General features: G+C 44.4%; 1 protein-coding gene across 2 annotated transcripts; it reads right to left on the bottom strand.

Moving 5' to 3' along the window:
- Positions 1-6446: 6446 nt before the first annotated feature.
- On the bottom strand, positions 6447-9888 carry SSTR1 (somatostatin receptor 1). Of its 2 annotated transcripts, XM_059371259.1 has the most exons (3): positions 9838-9888; positions 8849-9010; positions 6853-8000 (listed from the first exon to the last, which is right to left on the bottom strand). In XM_059371259.1, exon 3 carries the CDS (start codon positions 7931-7933, stop codon positions 6866-6868), a length of 1068 nt encoding a protein of 355 aa, XP_059227242.1. In that variant the 5' UTR covers positions 7934-8000; positions 8849-9010; positions 9838-9888; the 3' UTR covers positions 6853-6865. The 2 variants fall into 2 exon arrangements, with proteins under 2 accessions (XP_059227241.1, XP_059227242.1); XM_059371258.1 differs by lacking the exons at positions 8849-9010; positions 9838-9888 and adding an exon at positions 6447-6536 and having other exon boundaries at positions 6793-8329.
- Between the last annotated feature and the right edge of the window lie 8754 nt (positions 9889-18642).

Genomic DNA, 18642 nt, shown 5'->3' with positions numbered 1-18642 from the left:
AACGAAAAAAAATTAAAAAAAAGTCTTACTGAGTTATGGATAAAGCACACCCTGAAGCCAGATCTTTCTCCTTCCAGAACTTTCAGTTATGTGAGCTAATAAGTTTTTGTTCATTCACAACTTAAAGAGTCCTAATGGATTGGGCCCTTGACCATGCACTGTCTCATCACAACCTTCAAAAGGAGGTATTATTATCTGATCTTATAAGTGAGCATAACACATATCAGGAAGATTAACTCGCTCAGTATCACACAATTAATAAAGTACAGCTACATCTACTGAAGCCAGTCTCCATGCTCTTCATCCTGAAACCATAGTGCTCAAACTTAAGTGTACTTTAGAAACACTGAGACTCACCCCAGACCTAATGAATCAAAAACTTTAGAGCGGAGCAAAGACAATATGCATTTTTTTTCCTTTTTTTTTTTTTTTTTTTTGTCTTTTCATCTTTATTTTTTTTTATTTTTTTATTTTTATTTTTATTTTTTATAAACATATATTTTTATCCCCAGGGGTACAGGTCTGTGAATCACCAGGTTTACACACTTCACAGCACTCACCAAAGCACATACCCTCCCCAATGTCCATAATGCATTTTTTTTTTTTTTTAAGTTCTTGGGTGATTTGATGCAGGGTTCATGGACCACTTGTTAAGAAGTATTTCCCTTGGGCAAAAGTGTGCCTTCCAGGATACGGCTATCTGATGATCTGATACTATATCCTTATTAAAAAGCCTTGCTTCTGGAAGATAACACTTGGAGCCTTGTCAGGGATATAAACTGCAAATCAGAGGAAATCCTTTTCTGAGAAGAGCTCTATTGGGAGAAGTGGGAAAATTCAGGAGAAAAGGCTTCTGAGGTGAGGATGGAAGGGTTAGGGAATGGGAACGTAAAAGGCTAGGGGGTCGGACAAAGTTTTGAAGTTCTATTTCACCAGTTATTACCTAAGAAATTCCTTTTTGTCTGAGGTGTGTGTCTGTTTTGGGTTCAGATCCCACAGAGAGTTTATGTATGTATAGGGAGACTTGGGAGTCTTTTTGAAAAAAGCATAGAGACATCTGCTTGATTTGCTTATTACAGTGGCTCATTGGACATGAAGGAGAATATTTAATTTAATTATTTACTTGGAATAGACATTTTGCCACTGCTAATAATATTAGCTAGATTAATGAATTGTTCAAGGGTTATAGAGACAAAGACACAGCCAGTCCCAGAACAGACATGTAAACCACATATGTCATTGTAAAATATTTTCCTGGTTGCCTATCATGTCTTGGATTTTTTCCTCTCCCTTTTTAAATGTAAATGGACTGCTGTCTTTTGATACTCTAGTGTCTCCACAAACCATCCTCCTCCAAGTGGACTCTGCTCCATCGTAAATCTTTCTGTAATTTTTTAAAGCTGTGAGTACTCCTGAGGTCTTCGCCCATAGCTGGTCTGGGCCTGTGGGCAATGAGTAGGGGTGCGGAGTTGAACACACATGGGGTTAGTATGCTAGTTAACAACATTCCGCACCTCTCATTCCTTTGTTTTAAACTTCTTCTCCACTCAAAACTGCAGATTTGAATCACACTGGTTTAAAGAAATCTTTTTTTTTTTATTATTATTAAGAATCTTAAGCTCACTATTATTCCAAAGAATTTTGAGACCATGCCTATAGTCTTAGTCTTGAAGAAGTGTAATATTTCCAAATATTGACTAGTAAGATTGAGTTTAACATAGGTTTTGAAAATAATTCAGATCATTATCAAAGTGAACATTTTACCAAAGGACATCTATTTTAAATAATGGCTCCTTTTTAGATGTCGCTACCCAACAGTTTGACAAGCAGGTATTTTGGTATTTTAGTTTGCACTGGTTACTTCTCTTCACAGGCCTCCTCAACTTTGTCATCATTGTAGAGACACAGTCCTTTCCTTTAGAGCTGAAATCAGAACCTGGACTATATCTGTTCATCCCTAATACAAATCCTTTCATGAATACATTCGCTATAATAACCTGTCTCTAGATCTTTAACAAAATAGTAAATGATCACTTACAACATTATCTCTGTACCTGCCTTCCTCCAGGGAAACCATGTAACAATGTTGAACCCCTCTGCCTTCTTTTAAAGCCAGCGAACTTAAATGTGCTGAATGAAAAGGAACGTTTCCATCGGAATGTGGGAAAGAGGTTCTCCTTACCTCAAAGATGTAATGGTGTGTAACCAGATAACGGCATAGACTTTGCAATACTTTATTTTCTTAAGAACACACTGTACTAATTATATGAACATCTATCATTTCAGTTGAGTGCCTAACCTCTCTGCTGTGGTACGTTGGACCAAAGAAGGTGAAGAGCAAGATTTACAAAGCAACCCCACTACCAAGGTGTTCTTTGGAAGACTGATAGAAATTTGATATCTCTAATATTTATTTAAAATAAGTTGGAAATATATCAGGTTTTTTTGTTTGTTTGTTTGTTTTTAATGTATCTTCCATAAAATTTTCCAGGAGAACACTTTGCCTTTCTTCTCAGGCCAAAATCATGCATACAGCATTTTGTATAATGGTCAGGGTTAAATTAGATGAAGCATCAGAGATTTTCAACATAATCCTTTTGTGGGGGACATTGTGTGAGAGGATGGCCTGAGGATATTGTGTGAGAATTCCTCTGGGAACACAGAGCTCACTAGTAAGAGAGATAATGGTTCACAGACACTAAAATGATGCATTTCAACTTCCTTCACAAGTCTTGTTTCATTGCAGTCCCTCATTGGGAGTGCCTAACTCCACACCTTAAGACAGAAAAGGGCTTATCTTCAACTTCAAGGTGGTGCAGAAAAATCTTGAAAATCAGGTGAACCCCTGGAGGCAGGGAATTGTGCAGAGATTGCTAAATCCTTTTATTTTGCCTCACCACATCAAGGGCTAAGACAAAAGGACTCCTGTGTTTTTCCTCTAGTGGAAAGGGGATGGGAAGTGAAGGGAATGGTTAGAAGAAGTGAAATTAGGTAAGGAGAGATGGAAAAGCCCTGAGGCAGAGTCTCAGGAAAATACAGAAGAGAGCTTGAGGGTCACTTTCCCAGAGCCACCCTAGATCCCCCTAGTCATGAGCCAAGAGGCTCACCATGGGGCTGCCTGTGGCAGAATGAGATCACTCCTTGGCAGAGGCTGGGGTAGCCCCCCAGGCCAATGGAAGACCAAAAGGGCCGCAGCCCACAGAAGCGGAGTATGGCCCTCAGCAAGGTGAGAGGCTGGATCATAGACTCCAGAAGCTGCAGATTTCAACCAACTATAGAAAGCAATCATCTCCAGGGGGAAAGCACCTGTTTCCAGGGAGCAAAGGGCAGAGAGAGCCCCTTTACCAAGGACCCTCCCCCTACCACCAGCATCTTCTCCACTAGGATGCATAAAGCTTCTTCCCAGTCTTCATTGGAAAGCCATTTTAAGGCTGACTAGAGAGGAGGAGGAGGAGGCCAGCTTGGGAGACTGTCTAAACTTATTCAAATGAAATTTTGAATTTTTTTCTTAAAACGGCTATTTAAATCATCAACTCAATTAGACATTTGGATATATATTTATTTATTTTTTTTCTTCCAGCTAGCCAGTTGGAAGGGGCTTGGAGTAATGTTCCAAGTTCAATTTACCATCTTGCTATAGCTTTTAAAAACCATTTAAAAGGACAAAAGTCCAGCTATCCTTAGTTATATTGAGATAATGTTTAGAACTATTAAGTCTAGAGTTACAGGGCATTTGAAGTTTTTTGAAACCCCCCCTACCCACCACTCTGATTCTAGAATTACTGCTATTGCCTGCTTGGAAAATGTTGCTTTCCACTTATTTTGCTGTGCAAAGAAAACTGCTCTGAAAAATAAAGTCTGGTTAAAAAAAAAAAAATCCTCTATTACCTTCTTAAATTCTTCTAGAGATGGAAGTGACTATCACAGAACCAAGCATAAAACATGACTCTCTTCTCTTATGTTGAAATCTGATTTTTCTATTTCTTTTGCCTATTTCCTCTGGAACACTTTTAGGAAATCAATCTCTCTCTCTCTCTCTCTTCCCTTTCCCTCCCTCTCCTGTTTTTTTCTCTCCCTAAGTAAGTCAGCAATTACTTAGTTCCCAAAACAAAGTCTGAGATCATAAATAAGGGTAGACAGTAATTTAGTCTTTGGGAGATTGAAATATCCTCTAGTTAGGTATTCTCTAGTTAGGATATCCTCTAGCTAGGCCGGTACACTGCTTCCCAGTGATATTGACTCAAAGTTGTTTTTCCTCTTTCTCTGAACTAATAGACTTTTCTTTTTTAAAAAACAACTTTAAGTATAATCCCAATTGTGGTAAAATTTCCAAAGGTAATCTGGAACCGTTCTTCTTAAAATCTAAGTGGAACACAAAGCAACTAAGCCCACATGTATGTGTTTTTAACTAATCCCTTGAAACAGTAAAATTCAAATGGCAAAGTCAGACAACTTGCAACAACATAATATATTTGTTTATTTAGTTCATATTACAATGGTAACAGGTTAAGAGCACTAGATTTGTATCCTCTCAAGAGGATAGTGTTTAAGATTTGTGAATTTCATTGTTCTTAACCATTAAAAATCTATTTTCCAAAGGAGTAATAATATATATTATTATCAAGGGACAGATCTAAACTTTATGATGTATAACCAAAGCATATATTTGTTCCTTAGTTTAAACAAAACGTTAGAGACATTTTAACTCTTGGTTACTGCTTTCAGGAAAGCACAATGTTCTTGAAGCAAATATTACACAAAACATCTTTTTCCATGATTTCAACCATTGTGTATCATGTCAATGAGAGAACCTGACAGCCCCAGACAGTATCTCCCCAGGGTTGTAAGACACTCTGGCTTACTTAAACAATCAACCAACAAACATGTATTTAGTGCCTACTATGTACATGCCAGCATACTAAAGCAATACAGGAAATACAAAGAAGTAAAATTATTGGTCCTTGCCCTGCTCAGGCTTCCAATGTAATTGGTAAGGTTAAACAGACACAAATGACTCTACTTTCAATGTGTTTGAAAGAAGTGACAATGTTAACTAGATTGTCTATCAGAATCGTCTATGCCGGAACCTAGAAGAAGCAGGGACATAAACAGGGACGTTCTAGGCACTGATTACAATTGGTCTGCATCAGACTTCTCAGCTCCAGGCTTGAGTGTCCCTGGAACGCCCATATCTGAAAGTGCTCCAGCCAGCCTCGCATTGTTTCATGGACTCATGACGACGGAGCAAGATAAATAGATGGCATGGGTAAAAATATATATATATAAATAAAACCATACATAAGGTGATGTTGAAAGGAATTCAGGACATTCCACTCTGCACGGGAGGGAGGTGGCGGACCCACGTTATCATTTATGTATTTATGTATTTACTATTAAGACAAACAAGAGACTACATAAGAAAAAGTATAAGAGAATCTCCAAATTTCACTGAATACAAGCAAAAATAGAAGGATTAAAAAAAGGGGGGGGGCCAACAAAGAGGACAGGTTTTGAGGGGTCTTTGGGGAGAAAGCCTCCCCCCACTGCCACCTCGATCCCCATCCCCAGTGTCCTGAAGGAAAGGGCCTGGGCTAGGCAAGTAGAGAAAAGCAAAGCAGAGACACCTTTCCAAACATCACAAATAAATAAATAAATAAATATGTTAAACAAGAAAATAACTTATTAGGCACCGCTTGAAAGGCAGCAACCTTCAGGGGCCAGGCAGGCCGCACTATTTAGCCTGCGGGCGGCAGCAGCGCGCTCGGGATTGGCCAAGGCTCAAAAGGCGCCACGGAGGTCCCAGCCGCGGCGCCTGGTCTCCGAGATAAGCGGGAGCAGGAAACCAAGTCTGCTGTTGCTCTCACCGCTGCGCCGCCTGCGGCTTAGGGGAGGGAGCAATCCTCGCGCAGCGGCAGACTCCCAGGCGGCCCCGGGGAAAGTGCGCCCTGCCTTATGGGGCCAACACAGACCCGCGTTGTCCCGGGAGTGCCCAGCGTTTGGTCTTTGAAATCAAAAGCGCTGGTTGTGAGCCCGAAAAAAGGGTGGTTTCTATTACAACCCTTTCCCCGCCAAACCCTGGAATCTGCTGAAAACTCCTGGGTCGCTTGTTGTCCGTTCCTTTTTGCTCCAGAGCGGGGTTTGGATGGGGACTGCAGAATGCCTGGGGTTCGAAGCGCGGGACCGATTTTACTAAGCACCTGGCTCCGCCCCGGGTGGAGTGCGAGCGGTGAAAGGGTTCTTGGGAGGGCACGACTTCACCCGAGAGTAGGAGAAAAGACCAACTGCCTAGTTCATTCCCGAGTCCTCCTTCAAACAGAACTGAGCCCAGAGAGCGGCGATTCTCCAGACTCCGCTAGGGGCACCAGGCAGAATCTGGCGAGCGGAGGGGCGCGGCAGGGAGGGGCTGAGGGCGAGTCGGGGACTCACCCCGTGGGAAACCCGTGGCGGTAACTGCGGCTCAGCTCAAACAAAAATAACGGCTGGCCGGGCGGAGGGTCAGGCTGAGTTGACGACGTTTATGAGTTCATGATCTGCACCTGCAGGACGGGGCGGAAGGAAAGATCGAAGTTACAGACTGGGGCGCATAGCGGGGCGCAGAAGTGCAAGCGCAGTGGAGGAGGGAGCGAAAGTAGCAGACGAGGAGAAAGGGGCCAGCAAGCCTTCCCAATTTATAAGCAAAGTGCCCAATTCCACCTTGGTCGCACGACTTTCCCGGGTCGCTCCACCCCACTAGCACACAGTGTCTTAGCCCCACTTTGCCCCACCGCACCCAGACGCCTGGGATACGTTCACCTCTAGCACCCGGCCTCCCTTCCTCCTCATTTTCCTCCTCCTGCCTTGCGCAGGGTCCTTGCGTGGCCAAGGCTTAGAGAGTCGTGATCCGAGACGTGCAGGTGCCATTACGGAAGACACCGCCTCCGGACTCGAGGTTCTCCGGCTGGAAGTCCTCCACGCTGTAAGCGCGGCTTTTGAGGGCCGTAGCGTAGTAGTCGACAGGCTCCTCGGCCGCGTTGTCCATCCAGCTGAGGCACAGGATGCGCTGGAAGGAGCGCTTGAAGTTGTCCGAAAGGAAGCCATAGAGGATGGGATTGGCGCAGCTGTTGGCGTAGCCCAGGATGACCGACAGCTGGCTCACCGTGGCGTCGTCCTGCTCCGCAAACACGTTGACCAACTGCACTACATAGAAAGGCATCCAGCAGATGACAAACACCATCACCACCATCATCACCATTAGGGTGATCTTGCGCTCTGAGCGCTTGCGCTGCTGCCAGCCGGCCTTGAGGGCCACCATGCGCATTTTGGCGATGATGAGCACGTAGCACAGGCAGATGGCCCCGACGGGCAGCAGGAAGCCCATGAGAAATGTGTACAACACGAAGCCCACGAGCCAGCGCTGAGCGGGCTCAGGCATGAGCATGTTGCAGGCCACCGTGCCATCACTGTTGGCCGCTGTGCGCGAGAAGACCACAATGGGCAGAATGACAAGCAGCGATAGCACCCAAACGCCCAGATTCACTACCTTGGCCACGGTGGGCCGGCGGTAGCGCGCTGCCTTGATGGGGTGCACTACGGCCACGTACCGGTCCACGCTAAGCACAGTCAGACAGTAGATGCTGGTGAACATGTTGACTGCGTCCACGCTGAGCACGAGGCGGCAGAGCAGCGCGCCGAAGGGCCAGTGGCGAAGCAACGTGGAGGTGACCAGGAATGGCACACTGAGCATTAGCAGCTCATCTGCGATGGCCAGGTTCAGGATGTAGATGTTGGTGGCCGTCTTCATTTTGGCGTAGCGGAGGATCACGTAGATGACCATGGAGTTACCACACAGCCCCACCAGGCACACCACGGAGTAGATGAAAGAGATGAGGATGGCGCTGCCCTGGCCCTCGCTCAAGGTCCCGTTCTGGGACGCATTTCGCCCCGGCTCCTCCATGCCGTCCGCAGCGCCGGCCCCGGGGCCCCTGCTGCCGCCGCCTTCGCCGCAGCTGCCCGGGCTGGGGCTAGGAGAGGAAGGAGAGGAGGCAGTGCCATTGGGGAACATTTCAGCTGCTGGGGGCCGATGGGGCTACTGAGGCTGGGGCGCTCTTCTCGCGCCCCCGCCGCTTGCGCCCTCACTCGGCACCCCGCCCGCCTGCCCGCAGCTCACTGCTGCCGGACACCTGGGGGTGGCACGCAGCGGCTGTGGAGAGCTTGGCTCCAACCGGCGCCGGAGGGGCGCATTGCCCAGCGGCGGCTTGCGCGCAGCCGCTTGCAGCTCCGGGGAGCCTGGGCACTAGCAAGCGTGGAGAGGGGAGGCCAGGAGGCTGGAGCCCCGCGCCGCACAGCCATTAAGTGGCGCGGCTCTGGGCTGGTGAATGATTAATAGACACCACCAGCGCGTCAGCAGCTACGAAAAGGGAGGCGTGGGGGAGAGAAAGAGGGAGGAAGGCGATATAGGTGGCTTACCACCTCTCGCCCAGTTTTTTTTTTTTTTTTTTTTTTCCCCGTCCCTGGCCCGGGTCAACCCCCGGCCGCCGTCGGGGGGGGGGGGGGGGGGGGGGGGGGGGGTGTCCCCTGCAGTACCCTATACCCATCCTTCAGGGAGAACTGGGGAGTTTCTCCGCCTTCCTGGAGGGTGGGTGGGAACCAAAGGTGTAGACTCTGTCCCACCCCAACCGGCTCCTATCCAGTGAAGCAGACCCGGGCACAGATGTCTGGAGTTCATCTCAGTTTCCCTCAGTTGCTGGCCCGTCCTGAGAGACCCCCAACTCCACTCTCATCCAATTGTCTGGGTCCCTGAGCCCCCACCTCCCGCTCCCGCTAGCCCTGCCGGTCCAGACCCGCCGCGGAAGCTCTCGGCCCCCCTTACCCAGGGCGCGCTACCTCCAGACCGACGCGTAGATGGCCCGTGCAAAGTGCCTGTGCGGTCTGGTGGCACGGTGACGTTCTTCTCGCAATCCAACTCCTTCCTTTCGGCCGGACCCCCGCACAGGCGCCCACGCAGATACTCTCAGAGTCGCTGAAACTGACCCTGAGCCGTGTTAAGAGGAGGAAGGACAAAAAAAAAAACGTGCGTTAGGAGATTCTGCGTTACAGCACCGCAGGCAGCTCTTCGCGGGCGGGAGTGATTTAGGGGCCTGAGTAAACCATTGCGAATCTCTTAATAAAGCTTGTAGTGCCCACAGCCCGCTGCGTCTCCCAGAGGAATATAGACTGCAAAAAGGAGGACGCGCGGCTGGGAGCACGCAAGGAGCCCGAGGCTCCCTCCCGAACGTGCCAGGCGCGATATTGGAAATCCATCTAGGTGTTCACTGGGGAAAGATATGGCTGCGCCGCTGGGAAAGGCTCCGCCTGCGTCCCTGCTGTACTTTGTACCTAGGAGAGTTGGCGGGCCCCGGGGGAGGAGAGTGTAAAGGCCTGGGAGAGCAAGGATGCCAACTCCTCTAAACCCAAGTGGAACCCGCCATGCAGGTGACCACACCTGTCACCAACTCCACAAACTGGCAGGAACACCTTCGGGTCTCTCCGTGATTACTAGAATTTCAGCCTTTTCTGAGGTCCCTGGACGTGTGACCACGTTCTAGTTCAGGTTCCTAAACTTTTAAGAGACAGAAATCCATGCAGGCACGCCTAAAGCTCGCCTGCTTCACTTAGGAATTGAATGGTTTCTGTGAATGTTTGATTACCATGATTTTTAACCACTTCTGGGACTTCCCACTATCCCTAGCCTAGGCTCCCTTTGGCTGACCGCTGGCTCTCCTCCAGGGAAGGATCACTTCATCCAGCTCTCCTGTCCCTTTTCAAATGCCCATCAAGTCTTTCTCTGAAAGTTGCCTGTTTCCAGAAAGGCTAACCTACAGCAGCCTAGTGCTGGGCCTCTTTCAAACTCTAGCTTTGTCTTGGAGTTTCTTGTTAGTTCTTCCTTCCTCTCCAGTTCAGCACGCAGAAATGGATGCAGAACCTGAAAGGAAAAAATAAGAAGTGTAGGTCCTATTGCCCTGTTTTCTATGGACAATCTTTTGCATATGTGTGTTTTAATTCTCAAGATTAAATGCTCCTGAAAGGAAAAGAGTAGCTTCTGAAGTGTGTTGATTATACAATCAAAGATAAATTACGTCAGGCCCTCACAGGAAGGTGTGCAATGGACACTGAATTATTAATGAGAAATGTGCCAGGAAGGAATTTGAAATTTCATAAGGCCCAAGGTGTTTAACCCATTACTTTTTTTTAAGATTTTATTTCTTTATATGACAGGCAGATCACAAGTAGGCAGAGAGGCAGGCAGAGAGAGAGGAGGAAGCCGTCTCCCCGAGGAGCAGAGAGCCTGATGTGGGGCTCGATCCCAGGACCCTGAGATCACGACCTGAGCTGAAGGCAGAGGCTTTAACCCACTGAGCCACCCAGGTGCCTCCACACTACTTTTATCGAAACAAATTCCTTTTTACCTTTTACCAAATGATGGTTAGTTGTGTTTTATTTTCTGTAAAAAATACTGAACATATGGAGGCAAAAGAAGAAGAAGGAGGAGGAGGAGGTGGAGGAGGAGTTGGAGGGGAAGAGGGAGAGGGAGGAGGAGGGATATGTTCATCAAGTGTTTTTTAAAAAAAATGGCCTTTCTCCCCCTAGAAGAGCTTTTTACAAGCCAAGCCTCATAATGGTTTGGATGCCTCTTTGCCAATCACTGACTAAAGACACCTGGCTATTCTTCAGGGGGCTGACATTTCAACAGTCATCATTTAGACGCCTTGGCATTGATCATGGTTGGGGGGGGGGGCGGGATGGGAGCCGGTAAAGCAGAGCTCTGTTGTTCAGACTCTCATATGTTCATTTTGCAGCTCACCTTAGGGAAATCTCTCCATTTAGTGATAGCCTCATATACGAAAGAAGAAAACTTAAGACCCAACATGAATGTGTTTGTTTGCTTGCTTGTTTCTCAGGTGATTTCTATGATGAATTAGTTATCCGTTAAAAAAAGATTGACAAGGAAATATCACTTACACCCACTGGAATGGTTCTAAGAATTATTTTAAAGGAAAAAAACAACACATGTTGGCCAGCATGTGGAGAAATTGGAACTCTTATATGTTGCCAGTGGGAATAAAAAAAAATGATGCAGCAGCTTTAGAATGTTTGATGATTATTCAGATATTAAAACAGAATTCCATTTGACCAAGGAACATGCTTCCCCTAGGTATTTGCCCCAACAAATTGAAAATAGGTGTTTGAACAAACGTGCTCATGGCAACATCATTCATAATAGCCAAAGAGTCAAACCAAATATCCATCAACTAAGGAATGGAAAACACAACGTGGTGTATCCTCACAATACATTATCATCCATAGATAGAAATGAAGTACCCACACACGAGCCTGGAAAACATTATGCAAAGCGAAGGAAGCAAAACAGAAAAAGTCGTGTATTGCATGATTCCATTTATCTGAGATGTCCAGAATAGGCAAATCCGTCGAGACAAAGCAGACCCGAGTATGGCAGGGGCTGAGAGGAGAGGAACGGAGAATGATCACGTAATGGATGTGGGGTTTCTTTTTTGGGTTACGGAAATGTTCCAGAGTTAGATAATAGTGGTGGTTGTACAGCATTGTGAATGTACTAAAAGCCACTGAATTGTGCATTTTGAAAATGGTTAAAATTATGATTTTTATGTCATGTGAATTTTACTTCAATAAAAAGAGAGCCATCGAGATGGGTATGAGCCATGCAGTGTTATATGGAATCTTTTCAGCCACGTATTTCTTAACATTGTATCTGTGAACTAATCCATGAACAAACAAAAACAATTGAGCAAAAGGCAGCATTTCTGGGCTAAACAATATGAGACTGAGGTTGCAGCTGTTTTTAAATTACATCAGGAACAGGAGCCCAGTTAGGAATCTGCCTTCCTCTCAGACCTTAATTTAATGTCTCTTGATGAGACGAGAACACTAATGTGGGCATGGCATTGTTATAATGTGTAAGGAGCATGGCCTAGGAGAAGGCAGAACTCCACAGTCTTCATGTCTTGTTTAAAAACTTATTTTTTTTAAGATTATTTACTTATTTGACAAAAAGAGATTACAAGTAGGCAGAGATGCAGACAGAGAGAGAGAGGAGGAAGCAGGCTCCCTGCCTAGCAGAGAGCCCGATGCGGGACTCGATCCTAGGACCCTGAGATCATGACCTGAGCTGAAGGCAGAAGCTTAACTCACTAAGGCACCAGGGATCCTTTTTTTTAATTCACATGTCTACAGCCTGGGGAAGCTTAGGAAAGGCTTGTTTCCCCTGTGAAAGTTAACTGTCCTGCGGTCTCTCCTTCTTTGGCTACTATCTTTTCTATACTTCTGTGATATGAACATTTCTAACATGAGAGAAGAGAGATGATGACCTGCAAGAAGGAAAGAAGGAAAAGTCCTAATTTAGGAAGTTGCAGATTCTTAAGTGAACTGTTCTTCCTCCCCATCGCAGTTCTACAAGCTGCACTCCCCTGTGCTCTCAGGTACCAGGTGCACACGTGGATTACTGTATTTATCACACTGTGCTGTTATTTCTTTTGTGTACTTATCTCTCCTCCCTTCTAAATCTGTAAGCTTGTTGAGAACAGTAGCTATATTTTACTTATCTTTATATCCCCGGCACCCAGCTCAGTCCCTGGAAAATTGCCCAACACCTCCTTGTTTGATTTTTCTGAGGTATGCCATAGATAGGATCTTCCTTTTGTTCCAGCCCTTAAGATGTAGATACAAAGAAATGCACTTCCGGTCTCTTGCAAGGAAAGTTTTAATATCTGTGTAATACCATCATCTGTAACAATTTCTTACACATTTAAATCATTCTGAACAATTTCAATTTGCATGTCCTGTATCAACAATTATCATGCTGATGATTCCTTCATTGATCATTCTTGGTCTTAAATTTCTTGGCAGAGAAAAGGCTCTGGAAAATGGGCGGTACATACTTTAGTAGCTAATGATGGTTATTTAATAGTATCATGCAGTGTAAAAGCCATTATATGTGGAAGATCGTTTCTTTTAATTGCAGTCCCGAGTCTCAGTTGGTTTGGTGGAATAGTAATTATCAGGAGCTCAAACTCTGCCTCTGTCAAAATCATTACTAATGTGGTTTTTCCAACTGAAGCCTCTGGTGGTCCTCACATGAGCTCCTCTCATCCGGGCCAATGGGAAACTGCTGGTTGGGGCCAGGGATTAAAAGGAACACTTTCCAGATCGTACCCCACACTGGCATCATCACAGTTGTGTTTACAAACACCTGTCTGGGCAGATGGGACCAAGCTGGCGATAAGGGGCAAGCACCTCTCAGCAATATGGCCCACAGCAGAGGTATGTGTCACTTAAGGCCATCTGCCACCAAGCCATTAACGTGATGACAGTCTGATAAGAGAGTTAGCTGGAGTGCAAAAGTGAGGATGGGGCTAAGGAACAATCCTGAACCTCATTTCTCAGGAATGCCCCTTTGCTTCACAACAGCCCTGGTAGCCTGTGGTTCAGTTCATCACCAATCTCAGCAATTCGCCCTGGCCTGCTGATTTTCCTATTGCCTCTTCTGTGAAACAGCATGACAGCATCATTTTTGTGCTTTCAAAAAAGACACACACGGTGCAACAACTCAAATCTTCTCTTATGGATTCTCTACTACTAAATACTATTTCTAAGAACAAGAATTCAGCACAAACAGGGAATTATTCATTATTATCCATGGAATATAAAAATAGAGCAAAGAACAAAAGCAGGCATATCCTACTCGTATTATTTTGAATAGTCCTTACCAAAAAGACATTTTCCTCTAATGGCGTCTCTGTCAGTCAAGGATTTCCAGATCAATTTAGTTGCAAACAATTTTATCAAAAACTTCTGGACCCGATTCTCTTTAGCAGACACTACACAGGTGCTTTCAAAGTCACAAAGCCGTATTTTTGCTTCTCTTAATTGATGTTTGATATTAAGCAGAGCATTTAAACAGTTACAGCAAATCACCCATTCCCTGAGAAAGGGTTGTTTCTTTGGAGTGGGCTGCGTCTGTCAGTCAGTTTCACCAACTAAGGAACAGCCTAAAGCCAGCAAAGAGCTGGCTGTGGGAAGCAAAGACAGCTTTGGAGATGAAGGCTATGAAGCTATATATATATATTTTTTTTAAGATCTTGAAAGTTTTGTTCTTAATTAAAAACAAAAAGGTATATAATTAGAGAGTGACTTAAATCTATATAGTCACCACAACACCTGCCATTGATACTGCCCCTTTGTTCCCATTTTAAGTATGTTGTGGCAGGAGGCTAGGACCCAAACACTACTTATTTGATGACATGAAGCAGCTAAATGACTGATGTTTTCTTCTTTTGCACGAGTGAAGTGGAACGGTCAATAATGGGTTTGTGTTGACTACATCTCTGACTTCCGTTCGGAGGTAGGAGGAATAGGGCACAGTGTCTGTGAGCTTTGGGCTCAAAAGGTAGGCTCAAAACTACTGGGACTAGTCTGAAAGAGAACGCCTGCCTGGCCTGCTCACTCCCTCTTCCTGAGGTCTGGCTGCCTCCCCAAAGCCAGGCCCTGCCTCTGCTCTGCTTTCTCTAAGCAACACTTTGTCCTAGAGGAAGCAGCCTGTGACAGCCTGGCTCTTCCTTTCTTGTCAGAAGAGAGAGGCAAGAAGATAGCACAGTCCAGGAAGGGCCACCTGGCCTCCAGTAAGAGGTTACATTCCTTGTTGATGACGTGAGTGAGTTGAAATTTCACTGCTTAGGCAATTAGCCAAAACACTGATTTCTAATACTGTATCCTGTGATTAAAAAAAAAAAAAATTCAATAAGGGGCACCCCGGTGACTGAGTCCATTAAGGTCTGTCTTCAGCTCAGGTCATGATCCCAGGCTCCCTGTTTAGTGGGGAGTCTGCTTCTGCATCTGCCTCTGCCTCTCCCCTCCGCTCATGCTTTCTCTCTGGCATATTCTTTCTCGAATAACTAAAATCTTTTAAAAATATTCAGAGAGGGGCGCCTGGGTGGCTCAGTGGGTTAAGCCTCTGCCTTCAGCTCAGGTCATGATCTCAGGGTCCTGGGATCGAGTCCCACATCCCGCTCTCTGCTCAGAGGGGAGCCCGCTTCCTCCTCTCTCTCTGCCTGCCTCTCTGCCTACTTGTGATCTCTCTCTGTCAAATAAATAAATAAAATCTTTAAAAAAAATATTCAGAGAGATGAAATTCAGACCATAGTAGAACAGACTTAATTCCATTGTTGTATATGGTCACTTTTTTGGCCTCTATTTCTTAGTGAGAAAGAACTGAAAATTCATATCACAATTCCACTGTGTATAAACAATGCTGTGTGTTTTTAATTTAAGCCAAATAATTTATTCATTAATTTAACAAATATTTATTGCCCACTAGAACAGCAGGCTCTGTTCTAGGCAATGGAAATACAGTGACAAAGATTAAGTAGTTTCCTGTAGACTTCTAGCAAGACAAGAGAGGAAGCAAGTAGACATACAGACAATGGAATTGCACTTGGTGTTAGGTCCTAAGAAGAAAAATAGGGGTTAGGGGCCAGAGACTGCTGGAGAGGCTGGGTATATTTGACCTAGGTTAGACCAAAAGGGAAGGGGAGGAGATGATGTTTGAGCAGACTTGAGTGATGCAAAGATAAAGGAGCACATGGTCGGGTTAGGCTTGTTCCAACAGCACACATGAAGCCATTCAGGAACCTGGAGGAACATGGGCAGACTGGGTGTTATGAAGCAGTGGTTGGCCTGTCTGACATCTGGGCCCAAATCCACCAGTAAACAGTAGCCTGTTACATCTTTAACAGTGAAAAACTGGGTGGGCTAGATGAAGCAAAGAGGGCATTAAATATATTTCTTATACTTATTACAATAGAAAAGTAATTAAACACAAAATGATGTTAAAGGTGAATTATTATTGGCTTAGAAAAATGGTCAAGACAATTGTCAAGTGTGAGAGTCAATTTCATTATCAACAAAAGCCGAGCTATAGAGAGAGCATAAATTTCCATTGACTGATGAATGGATAAAGAAGAAGAGGTTCTATCTATCTATCTATCTATCTATCTATATAATGGAATATTATTCAGACATCAAAAAGAATGAAATCTTGCCATTTGCAATGACATGGATGGAACTAAAGTGTTTTATGCTAAGCAAAATAAGAGAAAGACAAATATCATATGATTTTACTCCTATGTGGAATTTAAGAAACAAAATAGATGGACATATGGGAGAGAGGAAAAAAAGAGAGAGGAAACAAACCATTAGAGACTCTTCATGATAGAGAATAAACAGAGGGAAGTAGGTGGGGGATGGACTAGACGGGCGATGGGCATTAAGGAGGGTACCTGTGATGAGCACTGGGTGTTGTATGTAAGTGATAAATTACTAAATTCTACTCCTGCAACCAATATTGCACAGTGTGGTAACTAACTAGAATTTAAATTAAAAAAAATTTTTTAAGTCTATTTCAAAACTATATGAGCCCATTAAATGCACATACACACACACCCCAAATGAGCGTATATATCAGTAAGCCTGAAAGGATGGTGACTAAGATATTATAAAGGTGTTTGTCACAAGGCAGTTGAATTGCAGATGTTTTCAGCTTCCTTTAATACAGAGATTTTCTAATTTTTCAGCCATGAGTATGCATTGCTTTTAAATAAGATAAAAGTAATAAAATCTTTGTTTTAATTAAAAAAAAAAAAAAAAGGAAAGACTCCAGGCCATAAGTGTCTGTTCTATTTAATGGGGCATTCATTGATTTATTTCCTCCTTAATTATTTTACTTTCAGAAAAACACAAATTTATTCTAGAAATTAACATATTATGATGCAAATTAAATAGCAAATGAAATGTACCCAGCAGAACATAGTAGAAGGAACTGAGACCAGAGCTGGGGTAGTCTATTATCTTCCAGGCAAGCTCCACAGCTCCATGGCCAAGGAGTCTCTTGAGTGACCTGGAATCAGCTACAACTACCTCTTGAAATTGCTATGGTAATGTGAATCACAAGACGATGTTTGTGAAAGCATGGTATCTTTGTCTAAAACCAAACTTGTCCATTTCAGTCACATCTTTTCTGTTTATTTAAATTTGAGCATGTTATTTGGCCTGCCTGTGCCTCAGCTTCCTCTTTTGTAAGGTGAAGACCTCAGTGTGTCAACCTAATAGGGTTAGTTAAAAGGATAAAATATGTTCAAGATGTTTAGAACAGTGTCTGGCATGTAGTAAGGACTATGCAAGTCTTATCTTTTATAAAATAATTTCCAAACTATGGATTACAATGTAACATTATTTTTTCATCAGTAAAAAGAACTTAAGAACTTCATTTTTGCCTCTTGCTCAAAAAGGATTTAATGCAATGGGTCTAGCAGTTACTTATTCAGGGTACAGAGGGTACCCAGTGCATGTTACTTAGCATTTCGTTTTCCTCCTGTCTATCCAGGCTTGTAATTCAGCACAGTGAACGGTGTTCCATTCATAGGTTTTTAGTACATGTCACACATGCAGCTAAAATAATTCTAAACTATTAATCATCACTTCTACCAACATCATACCAAGGTGAATCCAGTCGAACCACATCATAAGGGTTCAAACAAACCACTGTATTCATTGACTCACATGATCTAATTGTTTGACTATTATACAGAAACAGTCAGAGTTTGCTGTTCAGTTTTCTTTCTGTCTTGATTTCCAGGGAGACCCCCACGTTTTCAAGCTGTTGGCTATAGTTTAAAATGTGTTCACATCCTAAAGAGAGGTGCACTTCTCTTAAGCCGTCACTCACCTCCAGTCTGTATGCAGGAGTAGAAAGAAAGGGGGATAGAGATCATTTCCTTAGAGTTTTCAGAGCACTGTGCATTTTCCCTCCCACTGAAGATGGAAAGTGGCTTCTTATCCAGTCCCTGAAGCATGGAAGCATCTATAAAATCACTTGGAGAGCTTGTCAGGTGTTCACTGGGGTTGGTAAGACTCAAGAGATTAGTGCCTGATTCTTACTTGAAAAATCTAGAAGTGAACAAGAGACCCACTGGTACTTTCTCAGATGATAGCATGAAGAGAAAAGGCTGCAGGAAGAAAAGCAGATTCCCACTGACAGTGGGGCAGAGGCAGTGGTTTCCCATGCCCTGGAATGGAGAGCACAGCAGGCAGACAGGTGGGAACACCTTGATGGACCCACTCTGCCCGACTGAGTGAGATGCTCTGACCAGGAAGTTTATGCACCAGGAGGAGGAGCAGAAAAGGAAATATGACCCGCTAGCAGAGGGCTAGTGGGCAGGCCAGCAAAGGGAGGTCTCTAGCCTAGGAAGGGAACAGGGCTAAAGAACCCAATGAAGAACTCCAAAAGAGAAAGAGTCACTCCCAGAGGACACCAGTGCATGATTCTAATTGTACCAACTAAGGAAAAGCTTTCTTATCTGTTAAAACTGTCCCCTCTCAACTGCAGGAGCCAAAGGCAGAGGGAGCAGTGAGGGAGAGGTGGAAAATTCATAAATAATAAAGAATCCAAAGACTCCTCTTTTCCCTACTGCAGGATCTGAGCATGAATCAGGCTGAAGTTCGTACAGGGACAAGGAACTTTGAATGAGAAATTAAAGTTTCAATTTACGGAGAATTGCTTTTTATAATGTCTGAAAATAAGACTTGATATTTATA

The sequence above is a fragment of the Mustela nigripes genome, chromosome 13 (assembly GCF_022355385.1).
Source record: "Mustela nigripes isolate SB6536 chromosome 13, MUSNIG.SB6536, whole genome shotgun sequence".
In the NCBI taxonomy this organism is placed as follows: domain Eukaryota; kingdom Metazoa; phylum Chordata; class Mammalia; order Carnivora; family Mustelidae; genus Mustela; species Mustela nigripes.
This window is presented reverse-complemented; position numbering and strand designations above follow the sequence as displayed.

What these genes read in the sequence shown, in the direction of transcription:
- SSTR1 (XM_059371258.1), bottom strand. Translation starts at nt 8,041, where the DNA reads ATGTTCCCCAATGGCACTGCCTCCTCTCCTTCCTCTCCTAGCCCCAGC.